At 41.0% G+C, this 16,478-nt stretch overlaps 1 protein-coding gene across 2 annotated transcripts in view; it reads left to right on the forward strand.

The window, feature by feature from the left end:
• Nucleotides 1-1,346: 1,346 nt before the first annotated feature.
• LOC126407064 (polycomb group RING finger protein 5-B-like) overlaps nucleotides 1,347-16,478 on the forward strand; it is a 34,886-nt gene continuing 19,754 nt past the window's right edge. Inside the window, exons 1-7 of one of the 2 annotated variants that reach the window (XM_050071733.1) lie at nucleotides 1,347-1,564; nucleotides 6,354-7,185; nucleotides 8,201-8,297; nucleotides 8,919-8,974; nucleotides 13,472-13,531; nucleotides 14,831-15,021; nucleotides 15,344-15,442. In XM_050071733.1, the coding sequence (XP_049927690.1) occupies nucleotides 7,071-7,185; nucleotides 8,201-8,297; nucleotides 8,919-8,974; nucleotides 13,472-13,531; nucleotides 14,831-15,021; nucleotides 15,344-15,442 (618 nt within the window). In that variant the 5' untranslated portion in view covers nucleotides 1,347-1,564; nucleotides 6,354-7,070. Of the gene's footprint in view, nucleotides 1,565-6,353; nucleotides 7,186-8,200; nucleotides 8,298-8,918; nucleotides 8,975-13,471; nucleotides 13,532-14,827; nucleotides 15,022-15,343; nucleotides 15,443-16,478 lie in introns of both variants that reach the window. The other variant, XM_050071732.1, reaches the window with a different exon arrangement.

Here is a 16,478-nt window from a genome sequence, read left to right on the forward strand (position 1 = left end):
AATGGACAGAATGGACAAACCAAGCACTGGCTCTAGATAGGCCCTGTAGTTCTCCTTTGCAATTGGCACACGGGAAAAGTTTCACTTGGCTGCAATCTGCAACCTCGCAGCTAGATGGCACCAAATCCTGCACACTAGACCTTTAAGTGATTGAGTTGAGTCGCTGTACTCAGTGCACATGTTTTGGGAGCATTAATAACTTTCTAATAAATTTGACTTAGCTTATCCCCAACTAACATTTGTATGTGGGGTCCATTAGGGTAGTAAATGGGCCGAAAAATGGGCCCCATACAGGACTGTCCACAGGTCCCATAATGGCCCCGTGACATTTGCCCACATGAGTGGGTTTACCCAAGATAAGATGCCCATTTCAGATCCATATCCATTTTATACCCAGGTAGCCCCAGAGTGACCCATGGAGAGCCAACTTGGGCTCAAATATTTTACATAAGCTACAACATCACACAATACACATCACTCACACACACACTGCCTCACACTTTAATAGCACTACAAATGGATAACTGATTTCCTCTCATGTGTATGAGGACAATTTTTCTTTTGTTCTAACAAGTCACAAATTAATCATATTTTTAGGAAGGTTTGCTCACGACCCAGCCAACATTTGTTTGTGGGGCCAGTGTGGGTAGTATATGGGCTGAAAAATGGGCCCTATATTGGGTTGTCCATGTGTTCCATATTGGCCCCATGCCAACTGCCCACATGGGTGAGTTTGCCCAAGTTGGATCCACATGGGTCATTCTGGGGCTACCTGAGTACAAAGTGGGTATGGGTCGGGTATGGGCATCTTATCTGGGGCGCACTTGGGTAAATCCACTCATGTGGGCAAATGTCATGGAGCCCATATGACACACATGGACAATCCAAATAGGGTCCATTTTTCAGCCCATTAACTACCCACATGGGCCCCACAAACAAATGTTGGCTGGACTGTTAGAAAATTATGAATGATCAAAAAAATATGATTAATTTGTGACTTGTTATAACAAAAGAGAAACTGTTCTTCATAACCATGAGAGGAAATTAGTTATCCGTCTGTAGTGCTGTGAAGTGTGAGGCAGTGCGTGTGAGTGATTTGTACTTATATGTTGTAGCCTATGTAAAAATGCTGTTTGATCACATAATGTATTTCCTTGATCCACTGTGATTGTATTTTATATTAAAATGTTGCTTGGAATTAAAACCAAACTCTTGTTTGCGGTGCCTGCGCTCATCGCCGTTCATCACTACACACAGCAGTGCATGTGTGTGTATATGTGCGTGTGTGTGTTGTAGGCCAGTAGTCACTCAGTTACACAACCGCTTTCAGTTTCCGAGCCCTGCCTGCCTGGTGGCTCCCCGCCCACCGCTGCTCTCTGCTGCCTGCCTGACTGCCTGGCTGCTGGGCGGACTGGGGCAGATCCGAGCCGACCAGTTCCGTGTTCTCTCCTCACCCAGTACGCGGAGAAGACTGAACGGGAGGACCTGGCAGTGTCATGGTGGACATTCCTGCCCAGCCGCGGCATCCATAACTCCGGGGGCAGGGGGGAAAGTGTGCACGGAGGTGAGGAATGTGTTATTATTTCTTATTATTTCTGCGCGGATGGCGAATTCATCAGTCGACGTCGGTCGCGATACGTTTCAGCCAAACTTTGACGCTGCTGGCTGGACCTCCTCTCTCTCTGTACCCCTCCCTCCCCCTGCTCTCACTCGCTCTTCTAAAACGCAAAGTGCGTCGCCGTGCACACACGCACATGCGGTATGTTCACGCGAACGCCAAATAACCCGCGTGCGGTGCGCTTATCGTCCGTGTCGTTAAAAGGCCGTGACATGAAGCGAAGCAACTTTTACTGCCCATACGTGCTGCGTGCGTGTGTGTGTCTCTCTCTGTGTATGTGTGCGTAGATAGATGGGGATACAGTAACGAGCTGCGACATCTGCTCGCGCGCGTATGCGTACACGAGCGTTTCAACATATATTCTTCTTTGGCGTGTGTCACTGTAATGTGCGTGTGTCGTCCATTGATGTTGTTTTGACACAGGTGACGTAGAGCGTGACGCGCCTTAACGATGAGATAAGCAGATCCGCTCCGTGTGTGAATAAATAGCACGCCCGTGCGCGCGCGCCAGAGAGACTCTCTCACTGACGGACACTGAGGGGGATTTCTAAGCTGCGCACTTGAGATTTTTCTAGCAAAAAGCGCCCCACGCTGAAAGAAGCAGGAGCGTGGAGTGAAGCACACACTGTTTCCTCTGTCTCCAGTTTGTTTCTGCCGTGAGGGAGCTGCCTGTGTCCAGCTCTACATGTGTTTACACACCTGACGTGCACTCAGCATGTCAACATGCAGTTTATGTGACGTCATTTCAAAATGATGGAAGTTGCACATGAGAATAAAGTGCATCCCTTATTACGAGTATTTAGCTGCAGCAGTTCAGTCTAATACTGTTTCTGTTGGACCTGTTAAGTTTGTGGCAGGTGGATGAAATATCAGCTACAGTGTGATCCAAGAAAAACAAGCCGGGGCTCAAAAACTACATTTACTTTATTAATTTGAGCTGATCAACTCTCCTGTGGATGATCTGAAAACAAACAAACATAGGTTTAACAATTTTAAAGCACAGAAAGTCATTAATGTCTCATAAATATTACAGTAATTAGTAATATCTAATAACGATGGATGTCAAAATGTTGAGATAGCATGTCATTGCATAGTCAAAGTTATTGCAAAGGATCAAATCAAATCAAATTTATTTATTTATAAAGCATGTTTAAAAACAACCAGAGGTGACCAAAGTGCTGTACAGTAAAATATATATATATTTTTTATTAATTTATAATTAATTTTTAATAGGTAAATAAACATACAATGGTAACAGCAAAATGTTAAAGACATAATAATCCAAAAAAATAAATAAATAAAATAATAATAAATAAATAAATAAATAAATAATATAAAAATAAACAAAGCACAGAATAGTAACATCTGAAAATAAAATAAAATAATGAAAGAAAAAACAGAAATCTTAAGGACAATCAGAGACCTTAGAAACACGTGGCTCTTCATCCTAGATTTAAACGTGCCCACAGAGGGGGAGCACTTAATTGAAAAGCTGTTCCAAAGCCTTAGTCTGTACCGCTGGACTGCCAAATAGCAAGACCTTAAACTCAGACCGAAACTTGACAGTGCAGGTGTAATATAGTCATGGTATGGATAGGTTTGATAGGCCTGACTCAGTCAGTCAAAAGAGTTACTCATTATTATGTAACCATGCAGCTCTGTTGTGGCAGCCTCATCACAATACTCATCATCCTCATCACTGCACGGCAATTAGTTTATATTTACAGACCCATCTGTTTGTTTGTTTCTCCGCTGTTTGAGAGAAGAATTGAAAGGAAACATTCACAGATTTTGATTGATTTCATTTGTTTTAACAAAAGTATGTTTTACCACAGGCCAAGGAACAGGTGATTAGATTTTGCTGTGGATCCAAGAACTTAAAAAATATTTCCTTATATTGAAGTTGCAGGGTGATGCGTGGACCAAACTTTCATTCGAGCAGTGGTTCCCGACTGGTCCAGCCACGTGATCCAGATGTTTCCTTTGTCATCAGTTCAAAGTCCAGACAGTTTAATATATTCAGCATCACACTTGTGTTTGGCCATGTTGTCAAGCTATTTTGCTGTCTCTTTCAAGTAGCTGTCCGTTAGTCATGCACTCTACAGCACTTCAAAATAAAAGCTCTGTGCTGGAAATCCACTGTACTTAAAAATAAAGTGTGTTAATGTATAGACTCATACAGAGATAATCCCTCAAAGTTGCCACTTATGACTCACCAGAAGTATGAGGCGGTGTATTCTCTGCAGACTTTGCCCTCTGCCCAAGTTGTCTTATTTTCTTCTTCCTGTCTTTACTCATTTATGGGCGTGTACCTCCACAGTTCAAGTGAGGTCAGAGCTTTGTGAAAAGTTTGCAAACAGGTGCCAGACTGTAAGCAGTCAGCATCTGAGAGACACAGCACCAAAGAAACATGTATATAGTGAAATGAATCCGGGGTTGGCTTTTACTTTTGCTTTCACTGGTGAACGTGTTTACAAAGAGAAACCAACAATTCTGCGTAGTATACCTTTGAATATGTAGGGAAAGCTTTCAAAGAATATCGGTTAAATTTATATCAGTGTTGTATCAAGTGTTTATTCTAAATCAGTTATTACAGTGATTTGCATGATGATAACATGGTGACGTGTCAGCAGGTAATGGGCCGAGTGCTGTGTGTTGTCAAACGGAATGAATCAGACCTGAGAGCAGTGACTAATCCCACATCCATAAACATTTCCCGGCTTGCTCACTTCATTTACTGTAACATCACCGTGGACCCCATCCTGTTCTAATAAAGCATTATAAAAGGCTTTACACTGTTAGTATGAAACTTGTGAGTTGGATAGCAGCCACCACTACGAAGCCTAATATTCAGCCCAGTATCTATATTTGAAGTAGGGGAACCCAAATTCATTCAGATCCATCAAAGTGGGGATGGAATGGGGGCAAGTTGGAGAGTTTAGCTATTCATAGTAATGGTAATCCAGAGACGAATGCATGTAGGTCAGAACGGCAACAGTCGTGCTGGATGAATGTTCATGTCACTGTTAGTTAATGATAATTAATTACACAACACAACAGGTAAGACTGAAAATGCAGACAAGTGATACAGCTGTAAAATTAGGCTACTGCATATGTGTCAACTTGATGACTCTGAGTCTGAGCCTTTTTCATTGAGTTCGTCGTACATTTCATCAGGTTTTAGTCTCGAAACCCTGCAAGTAGAATCATAAAACTCAGCTTGTGGCGATACATGTATGTTCAAGGATCATAAAAATTGAGGACAATAAGAGACTGACCAAGAAAATTGCGATTCGCGTAACATCTTATCTGTCTCTCAACAGTCAGTCAGTCCCAGGGGTGTGAATATAGACAGTGCAGACAGCTTCTTTTTTTGTAAAAAAAAAAAAAAAAAAGACAATAACATCAATTAAAAAAAATATGTTATTATTTCAAATAAACTATAATAAGCTATTAGAATTATTAATAATTTCTCATTTTCTCTGGTATTTTTTGTGATATACAGATATGCAATGATGATTACTGGGTAACACGTATGTTAACGTTATCCAACGTCAAGTCTCTGATCATGTGACGAGACGATATGTGCACAATATCGTGCACTAGGGCCAGTCGTAACTACCTCACACCACTGGTCAGTCCTCATCCTCATCCTGCCAAACAAAGCAACCCTATAAACATTTTCAAGAAAGCTTTAGAAAAACAATGCTTTTTAAACTTTGTGACATTTTGACCCAGAACATCGTTAAAAAACAAATACTTTTCAGAAAACCAGTGAGTTGAATACTTGATTAAATGAAATGAATTCATTTAAGGGGAGTAATATAGTCCTGGGTCACTAGAAACCCAATTGTGCATTTAAGGGTTAATCGGGTGAGAGATGTTGGCTCATTTCCTGGACTGTTGATGGTGTAAAGAAAAGTTCTCGCCCACTATTTAAGAAATACTTTTTGTTTAGTTGTAAAGTTAGCAACCCTCCGTGGATATGTAGTTAATATTAAATGTGTTTTTTTAAGGGAGAGCTGATCCTTACAGCTCAGAAAGTCAGAAAGGTGACACTGATAATGTCTGGATTTAATCTCTGCCCTTAAAAGTAACTGTGAGCATCCTCACTTAGAGCCTTTCTGGTTGGTTGTAATATTCCTGGTGTTGAAGGCAGTTTTACATGCACAGCTTCTGGTGTTATGTAATAGTTGATTAATTATGTTTTTTTTTCCTCAAAGGATCCTATTAAAGGCTGTATGAAAGCAAAGAGTCATCCCTCAAATATCACCACATTATTGACTGATAGAGTCATTCAGTGAAAAAGCTACATTTAATTTTGTCAGTATTATTCAGCTATCAGAGACTTCAGGATACATTCAATTTCCTGTCCTGGCAATTTTCTGATCTTGCTCAGCCTGTTAAGCCTGTCTGCGTCATTCACTAGCTGGCACTAAATCTCACCCAACGTTTAGCTGGCTCCGACTGTTGCACTTTGGCCTGACATGATGACACTGTTGCGTCAGATCGGACGAATTAATTAAATTTGCACATTTTACACAACTACTTTTTATAGATATTCTCTGAAAGGCACCTTGTTGTTGCTGTTCAGATAGCTCATTGGTTGTAGGAAAATACAGACTGTGCAGTTCCATTCCTTGTGCATAGGGGTGCTGCAACACCCACCCATTCTCTCATGCTTTTAACATTTTGTTTTTTCACAATCCCTTAATTTTGTTTTTATTCTCTTTAGGTAACTTCAGTTTGAGGTCAAAAGGTCACCAGACAATCTCGTGTCATCGTGTGCCACTGGACGAATGAAGGCGTCAACAGCAGCGTCGCCATCATGATGAATGAGCAGACTGGGGCGAGGACGACTCCACGGAAGTCTTTGGCCTCGCTGTTGTCAGCTGACCTTTGACCCCTCGTGGATTAAAAATGGCACAGTGGCTGAGACGGGGAGGGAAGCGAGATATCCTACTCTCCTGGAATTTGGGGAATTTAACAAACGTGTTTGTTTGAAACAGGATTACACTGACTGGACCAGCCTGGTGGACTTTTTTAATGTCAATGGGACTAACATGTTTCAATGAAGATGGATTAAGATCTGAGTGGGAGATGTTCCTAAAGAAAATCTAATTACAAAACTGAATTTGAGTTAAGGATGGAGCAGGATTTTACACAGTAGGATCCCTTATCTGTCCTATAACTTGTGCATAGTGAACACTTGTATGCACTAGCCTGGACTAACATTAGCCAGTGTTGGTGAGGATTCCAACCCTTTACACCCACTTTAACCTTAAACAACAATACTTCTTAAACTCTAGCAGGCGATATTAGCCTGTGACGGTAATCTCTTCCATTCCTCATTGTGTGAATGGACGTCTGACTCTTCTAAAGCTAGAAGGCGACTTTTCCCTTCAGCTCCAAACTGCAACTGGTCCAGTAGCATCACTAAAGAACTCCAAACATGGCTGCTACAGGAAGGAAGCACCTGGTCAAAGACTTCAACCATTTCATCACCTGTTACCTGTGTCGAGGTTACCTGATTAAACCGACCACGGTCACTGAGTGCCTGCACACCTGTGAGTGAAACAACAGATAGGCACACAAACACACATTCTTGTGAGCACGATATTTCAAGAACGCCTTGAGGGAATTGTTTTTTCAGATTTGGCACAAGTGTCCACTGGCACTCAATGATGCAGAGGTCAAAGGTCAAGGTCACTGTGACCTAGCACCCGTCTCATTCTTGTGAATGCAATATCTCAAGAATAATATTTCAAGAACGCCTTGAGGGAATTTCTTCAGGTTTGGCACAAGTGTCCACTGGGACTCAATGATGCAGAGGTCAGAGGTCAAGGTCACTGTGACCTAGCACCCATCTCATTCTTGTGAATGCAATATCTCAAGAAGGCCTTGAGAAAGTGTCTTCAAATTTGGCACGAACGTCCACTTGGACTCAACAATGAACTGAATAAAGTTTCTCGGTCAAAGGTCAAGGTCACTGTGACCTCACAAAACATGTTTTTGGCCATAATTCAAGAATCCATACGCTAATTATGACAGAATTTCATACACATGTCCAATAAGATAATAGGATGAAGTTGTGACGTTTGATATCCAAAAGGTCAAAGGTCAACCATACTGTGACATCATAATGTTTTAGCAAAAACACTTTTCTGGCCATTATTCAACGTCATAACTCAGGCTTCATAGTCTGTACAGACATGGATGTAAACTGGTTTGCGGAGGAATACAACTACAAGGTGGTAACTGTAGTTTGTGTACATCTATCGAACATTAAATGGCAACATTGTGTTCATGAAACGATGATGCCAGAGTGGCAGGCAGTAGAAAAAAAGTACATTTCAGACCCTGCTTGCGAGTGAGCAAACTACCTGCAAATGAGCTAACTTGCTAATAAGCAGGCTAGCAAGCTAACTAGCTGGTTCCCAACTGCTCAAAGCAGGTGTCGTACTTCTCTTTATTTCTTTAGAATACTTAGACAAGATGATTTTAAACTGTCCTGACAAAGAGCTGCCATCAGAGATATTAATTTAACCCCAATAAAATTTGTTGATGTTCTTTCTTCTGCAGTCTGTAAGAGCTGTATTGTGCAGCACTTTGAGGACAGTAACGACTGTCCAAAATGTGGCATTCAGGTCCACGAGACCAACCCACTGGAGATGCTCAGGTTAGATGTACTTTTTCTTCTCTTACTTCGTCCTCTCTTTTTTTTGACTGAGCTTCTTTTTCATTGGTAGTTTGTCAACCACCTCCGAGCTCTCTTCATCATCCTTACATCACTTTCTCTTCATCTTAAAAGAGACAAATTTAATTCCATTCACCTCTGTCATATCAGCGGCCCTCTTGTCCACCTGTTATTGTTCTCGTCTTTCTATCATTTGATGTCATCCTTCTCTTCCTAACACATATCTGTCTCCTTATCCTTCTGCTTCTCCGTTATTGTATTTACCACTCATTCTATATTCTCGTTTAATTTGTCATCTGTTTTGACTTTTACCGTGTCTTGTCTTTTTACCATCACTACCTTCAACAACTCATCTTTTGTTCCTCCTTTTTTGCGACAACTTGTTTTTTCTCTTTGTTATATTCACATTTTTTTGTCTTGTTTACTCCTACTTCATTTCTTTTCTTTGCTCTCCACCCACCTGATCCATCCTTCCTCTACATCCCCTCGTAACTCCCGTCACTTTTATTCCTCCTCGCAACTCCTGCAACTTCCTCTTTACCTCCTTATCATCCCTCTCTCCCACCACCTCCTTCTCACACTCTTCTCTCACCATATTCTCAGGTTGGACAACACCCTGGAGGAGATCATTTTCAAGCTGGTGCCCGGACTCAGAGAAAGTGAGTTTGCCAGATGGTTTCATCAATCTGTCTCCTCAGTTTGCACTCCATGTTTAATTATGTGACTTTTCATGGGGGATAGGAAAAATAATTCAGTAAACGACAGCACTCCAATCTCATTATTTATTGCAAGACATGCCAAGAATTTATTACTATGCTCAAACGGATTTCTACATGCACACTGGCAACAATGTTGTGACCCTACACTGGAATATATGCTGTTTAACCACATGAGCAAAGACAGAACACAATCACAACGTTTACTCGAAATGTCAGCAAAAAGCAAATGTGAAATACACAAAACATTTTTGCAGCTCTCAAAACCCTTTTAGTGTCCTGTGTGCTTCTATCTGAGTGTTTTTGATCCAGTACTCATTCAACAGTTTTTAGTGCTACATACACACATCAGACACTGATACACGAGGCTTACTGAAGAGATGTGAGCTTTGGTTTCTGGCAGCAATCTGTTGCATAATGTCTATAGATACACTTTAGCAACTAGGCTTGGGTGGTACCTATTTTTTCATACCCTCCTGAAATTTCTCCCATTAGCTGGGACAGTATGAGTGTGTGGTGCAACCCTCCTCACCCCCCCAGTCCCCCTGATTGGCCAGTTTGCGACAAGCTCTCTTAGCTCACAAAATAATAAGAAAGTTAATATTCTTACACTTTTTGTCCTTAGCAAACATTAAGATTCAACTGCACACCTTCTGAATTCAAGTTTCTCTCCTTCATCAAATTAAGACTACGTCGTCGGCCTTGTTAACTCATCCTAAAACACACTTCATTGAAACTCAACAGAAACAAATTATAACTCACTAAATCCAACTTAGTCATAGTGTTGTCACGGTACCAAAATTTGGACCCACGGTATGATACCAGTGAAAGTATCATGATTTTGAGTAGTATCACGATACCACAGCAAAAATGAGGCAGATGTGCCTTTTGTCATTTATAAAAAGATAAATCACTTTTCTATAATACATCAATGATATTTCAATGAAATAAATTACTTATTGACTTATTCATACTTCAAAAACAGCATCAATAAGTGATTAACATAGGGGGGATCAAAATAAAATAAATTAATAAAATAAAAATCAACCAGCCACCCTCCTCCCCTGACAAGTAAAGAACAGTCCCTAAAGTGCGGTGAGGTTTGTGGTCCGTTACCTGCCACAAAGAGAGAAATGTGAATGGCTCGTTTCTTCTCTGACACGCCACATAATTGTGTGCCGCCACGGCTCGGTTGTCCAGGTACTTTTGGGCAGTCATGACGCCAACAAAGAGGAAATTATTGGACCTGGAGCCAGGCTTCTCGGTCGCCGGTAAGCCGTTATCTTGCGTCGCGGAGCACTATGGCTGCCGTATTTGACAGGAATACGGTATTCCTGTCTGTGACCCCCGTTCAACCCACAACTGGCAGGATTCGCCTTTCGTTTCTGCTGCTGGTTGAAATCTGTACTCGCACAGCGTGCTCCTGAATGATTTCTTTTGCTAGCACAAAACTATTTTTAGTGGCAAAAGCGAGTAAAATGCTCGCACTGTAGAGCTCTGTGGAAAACAAATCACTGTAGCATAAACAAATCTAACCTACAAGTAAAAATAAATAAATAATAACTGTCACTGCTTAAAGATACTCAATAGCTCAGCTAATACCTGAAATGTCACTGGAAAACAAACCACTGCAGCAGCATATTGAGTGACAGGTGGACAGCGGGCGCCATTATTGGACGGCACATGGACACTCACCCTCTTGTGATTGGACTTTGAACTTATGCCACAGTAGTGGTACCATGAGGAACCGTAGTACTACGGTACTCCAACATTATGGTATCATATGTACCGTGGTGTTTTAGTACCGCGGTCTACCGTTGGTACCAGTATACCGTGCAACACTACTTGTGTGTTATTAATCATCTTGTTCGTTAGTCCACTGTTCCAACAATCACCAACTGTGGTTTGGTCGAAATAAACCCTTAATTCACCAGGGCTGCCCCTTGAAAGTCGGAGATTCAAATCACAAGTCGGAGACCCTTAGTCAACTGAGATTGCTTAAGTCTTTCTTTTCTTTTTTTACTAGTTTTGGTTCCCAGATTTTGCTGCAGAGTAGGTGATTTTGACTCTCACAAACAGACAGCTGTAGACACAATGCAATTGCGCAAAGGAGAAGAAACTCACCGTAAGGCTCCAAGATAAAATCATCTTCTCTTGTCTGCTTGGAAGTGGTGAATTTACAGCTCATAGCAACTTAAGACAACACAGTCTCTGGCTTTTGTTTGATGTCTGGTGTCTGCAAAAAGTGTTGTTGCAGATTTCTGATTTGTTGCTAGCACTGTTAGCTTGTTTACAGTATTACATGAATACTGCTGTCACACTGAACGTCCCGCAGAGCCCCATTCAAAATACAAAAATCTATACGGAAAAAAAAAAGTTGAATAGTCGTATTAAACGACTGAATCTGAAAGATTGATAGATAAAAACATGCTGTAAATTTGGAAATTATTATGGCTGTCTTTGGATTTTACAGTGTTCTGGAGTTATTGAAAATGTCCACACTGGACCCCACGACAGTATACTGTACTAACATACTGTACTAATCCAATGGCCTTGAATGGTAGACCTGGGATCAAACCTTTGTGACTGAAGTGCTTTTGAGCAAAATAAAATCTCAAGCTCCGGGGAGTTCCTCCTGAGATCAGTTTAGTACAGTATTCATTTGTCAGTGTCACATTCTTTCTAGAGAGGTGGAAGCTGAAGACTTAAACAGGATGAAATTGTACAACCTCGTCTCTGCAGTCAGGCCAACAAGAAGACAAGTCAACATTTCTAACTAAAGCTGTGATGGTGCTATAATTTTATGACTCCATAACTTCACCTCAGCTGACGGAGTGCTCTGGCAGCCGAAACATGGAACAAACATCATATATTTTAGTGGGGCTCGTGTCGCTTGGCCAAGTGGTGTAAAAATCAGACTTTCGTTTATGGTTTATGAAGAACAGACACGTGCCACGCCATGGAGGATTTTTTTGCACCCTACATTAATATCAAGTTAGCCCACAGCTATCGTTACCTCATTTGGTGTTAGTAAAAGGTTTATTTGAATTGAATTGTTTGAATCCCATAAAAGCCCCAAAGTGTCAAAGGGCTTTTTGGAATTGATGCTCACTTATTATAAGCCCCATGGAGCAAATTAAATGCCTCAGATGCAGAGTTTTGACAGATATAACAACAGAAATGTTTGTCTTTGTTGCACTACAGTTTCAAATGGGGCTGTTGTGACATGATATAAGCCGTATGCTCCTCAGTACTTAGTGTTTTATCTTTTGTATGGTCAAAGAAGTGCAGACGACTCATATTAGATGATACATTCCCCAACCTATAAATCAGTGATAGCAAGGCGGCCTATTGCCTGGACATAATCCTCACTGCAGGCCATTTGATGAGCTTAGGTCTAGTCTTCATTGTGAGATCGCTTTCATGGGAGCTTGTATGGATCAATTTAGCATGAACCTTACCAAATTCTTACATGACACCACAAAAAACTTAAATTGCACGCTGAATTCAGTTAATAGAAATTGAGTTCTTTGAACACAAATACAGTCTTAACATTGAAGGTCTTTATCGGGATAGGATTTCAATACGTGGAATAGCTAATGCAATGTTAGAATCCTCCTTCGTTTTTTTTTTCCTTTAGAAATCAATTGTCTGTCTTTGGCTTTTCTGTGTCTCCACTCTGCTTGTTACCTCTGCCGAGGAGGTTATGTTTTCATTTCAGTTTGTTGGTTTGCTTGTCAGTAGGATTCAACATATCCTTGTACAACGGTTTGTATATGTTGCAAAAATGCACATAAAACAGTTTGCACAATATCTGACGAATTAGCGCCCTACAAACGACGCTATGTACGAAGTTACTTAGGTCAGGTTTAGGCAGGTAAAGTTACGTAGGTTGGGTTTAGGAAAAGAAACATGGTAACAACATATCTTAAAATAACTACAAGTTCACCTGGTTGGTCACACAGTTCCGAACACCGACCTCCTGGGGAAAAGTCCTATGTTTTGTGACCCATCCACCATCCCAACCTCCCTCTTTACAAGGACTACTTCCTTCTGTACTCCCATCAGTGCATTGCTCTCATGATCATAGCTTTCCCGATTACATGGGTTATGCACAAATTTCTTGCTTATGATTACGTGGTTAATATACAAATTGTGGTGCATTGCTTTTTAAAGGTATATGTATCAACGGTTCATGAGAACAGCCTGCAGGATTACTACTGGTCCGATTTTCATGAAACTTGGTGGAAAGGTTTAGCATGGGTCAAGGAAGAACCCATTAAATTTTGGAGAGGGTCCAAATCATGGGACAGATACCTGAATTACTTCTCACTGTTGTAAACATTGTGAGATAGGGCATTTGGCCTTGGTGGAGATCCGCATTCTTCCGGTGCCTCTCTAGTTAACGCTGTCTTTATACCTGTTTTTCATGTGACCCAGAAGAGGAACAGCAGGAAGTCGAATTCTGGAAGAAGAACCAACCCAGAGAAAATGGCCAAGGTAAGCTGTTTGTCACCCAGTCCGCGAAAATTGCCGGGCTAGCTATATGATCTGTATTTTGATAAATACAGTTGCTTTGTCTCTGTCTGTTTGTACCAGGAGAGAGCCGGTAATTTGTAGTAACTTCAGTAGTAGTAGCACTAGTACTTTCCTGCTTATACATCATCCTCCCCACACAAGTTTTGTTAAGGGCAGTAATTCAATATTATCACATCATCTTTAAATCATATTATTATGATGACATGAAATGTGAATATATAATGTGTCTAAGCTGATTAGGTCTTCAACTAACGCTTATTTTCACTGTCGACTAATCTGTCGATTATTTCTTCGTTTAGTCAACTAATCATTTTATCGAAAAGTGTTGAAAAATGTCAGTCTGTCTCTCCCAAACCCCAAAAGTATGTCATCTAATGTCTTCTTTCATACTCACGCCAAAGGGTTTTAGTTCACCGTCATGGGAGAGTGTGTAAAGCTGCCAATATCTGAACGTAAGAAGCTGCAATAAGAGTATTTTGGGGTACTTTTATAGTACTTTTCTATGAAAAATGACTCAAACCAATTAGTCGACTACTAAAAGAGTCACCGATTATTTTAATAATCGATTAGTCATCGATTAGTCAACTAATCGTTGCAACCCTAAAGCTGATAAACTCGGTTTTCTGTTTAAAGAAAATTTTGAACGGATATTTGGAGTTGTGTTTGACGTCACACCTCAAGGCTTATTTATTATACTCTCTTAGCATATGAGAACAGAGTTAATTTCAAACTTTGTAACTGTACCTGCCCACGTTAATCCCTGCGTCCTTTCTGTTGGCATAGATATGCTTCCTTGATGGCACCAGAAAGCAAAGTCAAAAGTCTCTAGCAACAACAAACGAGGCAACAGTGGCAGTGGCAATAATGTAACTTTTAACGGAGGCAGCTTTGGTGGTGTGTGAGACCATTAAATACATTGTGGAGAATTCTTTTCATTATCTATTAGTCCTGTTCCGCCAGTTTTGAAATATCTTTGTCGTGTCCTATGGTGGTGTCTCACCTGAGCTCTGCAACAATGCCTCCACCATCTCCTGTGGTACTGCTGCGTTTTGTCCATATTAGTAAGCTTTCAGAGAGCATGCACAAATATGGACATTATGAATGCAGAATATGGACAGAAGGCTCCGTCCGTTTCATATATGTTTCTAACGCTGAGTATGAATGAGCCTTGACTGATCATGCTACTTATAAACCCACTGTTCTTCGAAGCAGTGACATCACTTAGTCACATGTGTGAATTTTTGTCTCAAACCACAGCAGAAACCATGAGGTGTCAGAGGCTCGGGCTGCCTGCAGATGTTGGAGGCGATTATGGTGGTGGAGGTGGTGATGGTGGTGGTGATGACGGTGACGATGGTGGAGATGAAGATTACCACAGGAGTGACCCTCAGATAGCCATCTGCCTTGACTGCCTGCGCAACACGGGACAGTCGGGGGAGAGCACTGTAACGGTGTGTGTGTGTGTGTGTGTGTGTGTGTTTTAATAATGATATGTGTAACTTTTTCATCAAGAAGTGTTAAGTACTTTGTTAATCAATAAACCTTCAAATTAGTGAAGCTTTTCATTAGTTTTGCTCTGAAAGCAAATTTGACATTGGGGAAATGTTTTTGGACGACTGCTAGGTTTGTAAATGCTTCCAAGCTTTCTGGGACAGTCAGTAACTAATCAACTGTAAAGGTTTGAATGTGTTTGGGGTTTTTGTGTACATTCATCTTTAAGCTGCTTGTCTCATTAAATCAGGTTGTAATAGAATTTGTCTCTCGTCCAATTAGGATTTGATGAAGAGGTTCATCCGCTGCTCCAGTCGAGTCACAGTGGGAACAATTAAGAAGTTTCTCAGTCTTAAACTAAAGCTGCCTAGCTCTTATGAGGTAAGAAACCGTTTCAGAAACTACAGTTAAAGTGATACCACAACTTCTACAGATGTTTTCCATAGGGGTGTAACAATCCCATCAATCTGGATCGATACATCGATTCAATGATCGATCCATATCATCATCTTTATCTTTATCAGCAGTGTGGAAATGTTTGAGAAATTACGGGCCAAAAGACATACCATGTGTTAACAAGGCCGCTATGAGATAAAATACGTACCTGTCTGGCCATCTTACTCCGCTAACTTCTTGCAGCAACTCGGCAGCGTTAGCTGCTCTGTTTCAACAATTCATTCATTCATTTTCCATAACCGCTTAACCTGTTGGGGGTCGTGGGGTTGCTGAAGCCTATCCCAGCTGACATTGGGCGAGAGGTGGGGTACACCCTGGACAGGTCACCAGGGCTGACACATAGAGACAGACAACCATTCACACTCACGTTCACACCTAGGGACAATTGAGAGTCACCAGTTTATGTCTTTGGACTGTAGACAGAAGCTAGAGTAGCCAGAGAAAACCCAGGATGACACGAGGAGAACATGGAGGTTCCAACCCCCGACCCTGGGTTCAAACCATGAACCCTCTTGCTGTGAGGCAACAATGCTAACCACTGGTTTGGCCTTTTAAGCTGAAAAAACGTGCATGCAGGCTAAAATTTAACCATGCTCTTCTGTTTGTAGATGCAGAGACTTAAACCAATGCTGAGCAAGAAAAAAATATAAATCATACATGTAATTTGTTAAGCTGCGAGTAGAGGAAAACTATGCTAGCTGCCAGGGTAATTTATACAATGTAAAAGTGTTTAAGCTTAAAATGAGTGAAAACAAGTGTTTTGTCTATGGCCCTTGAAAGTTATTGAGCTGCATTTTATAATTTTGCTAAATGATGTTGTTAATCCACGTTTTATGGCTGTTGGGAGAAATTTGCCTTCAGGGCTTTAAGCCAGATAGCCCTGAAGGTTAAGGAAAAAGATTATGGTTTGTATTAAAATTAAAACATTTCTATCAGACTGGAGCCAACAAAGAAAGGACTC

The sequence above is a fragment of the Epinephelus moara genome, chromosome 19 (genome assembly GCF_006386435.1).
Source record: "Epinephelus moara isolate mb chromosome 19, YSFRI_EMoa_1.0, whole genome shotgun sequence".
Lineage (NCBI taxonomy): Eukaryota > Metazoa > Chordata > Actinopteri > Perciformes > Serranidae > Epinephelus > Epinephelus moara.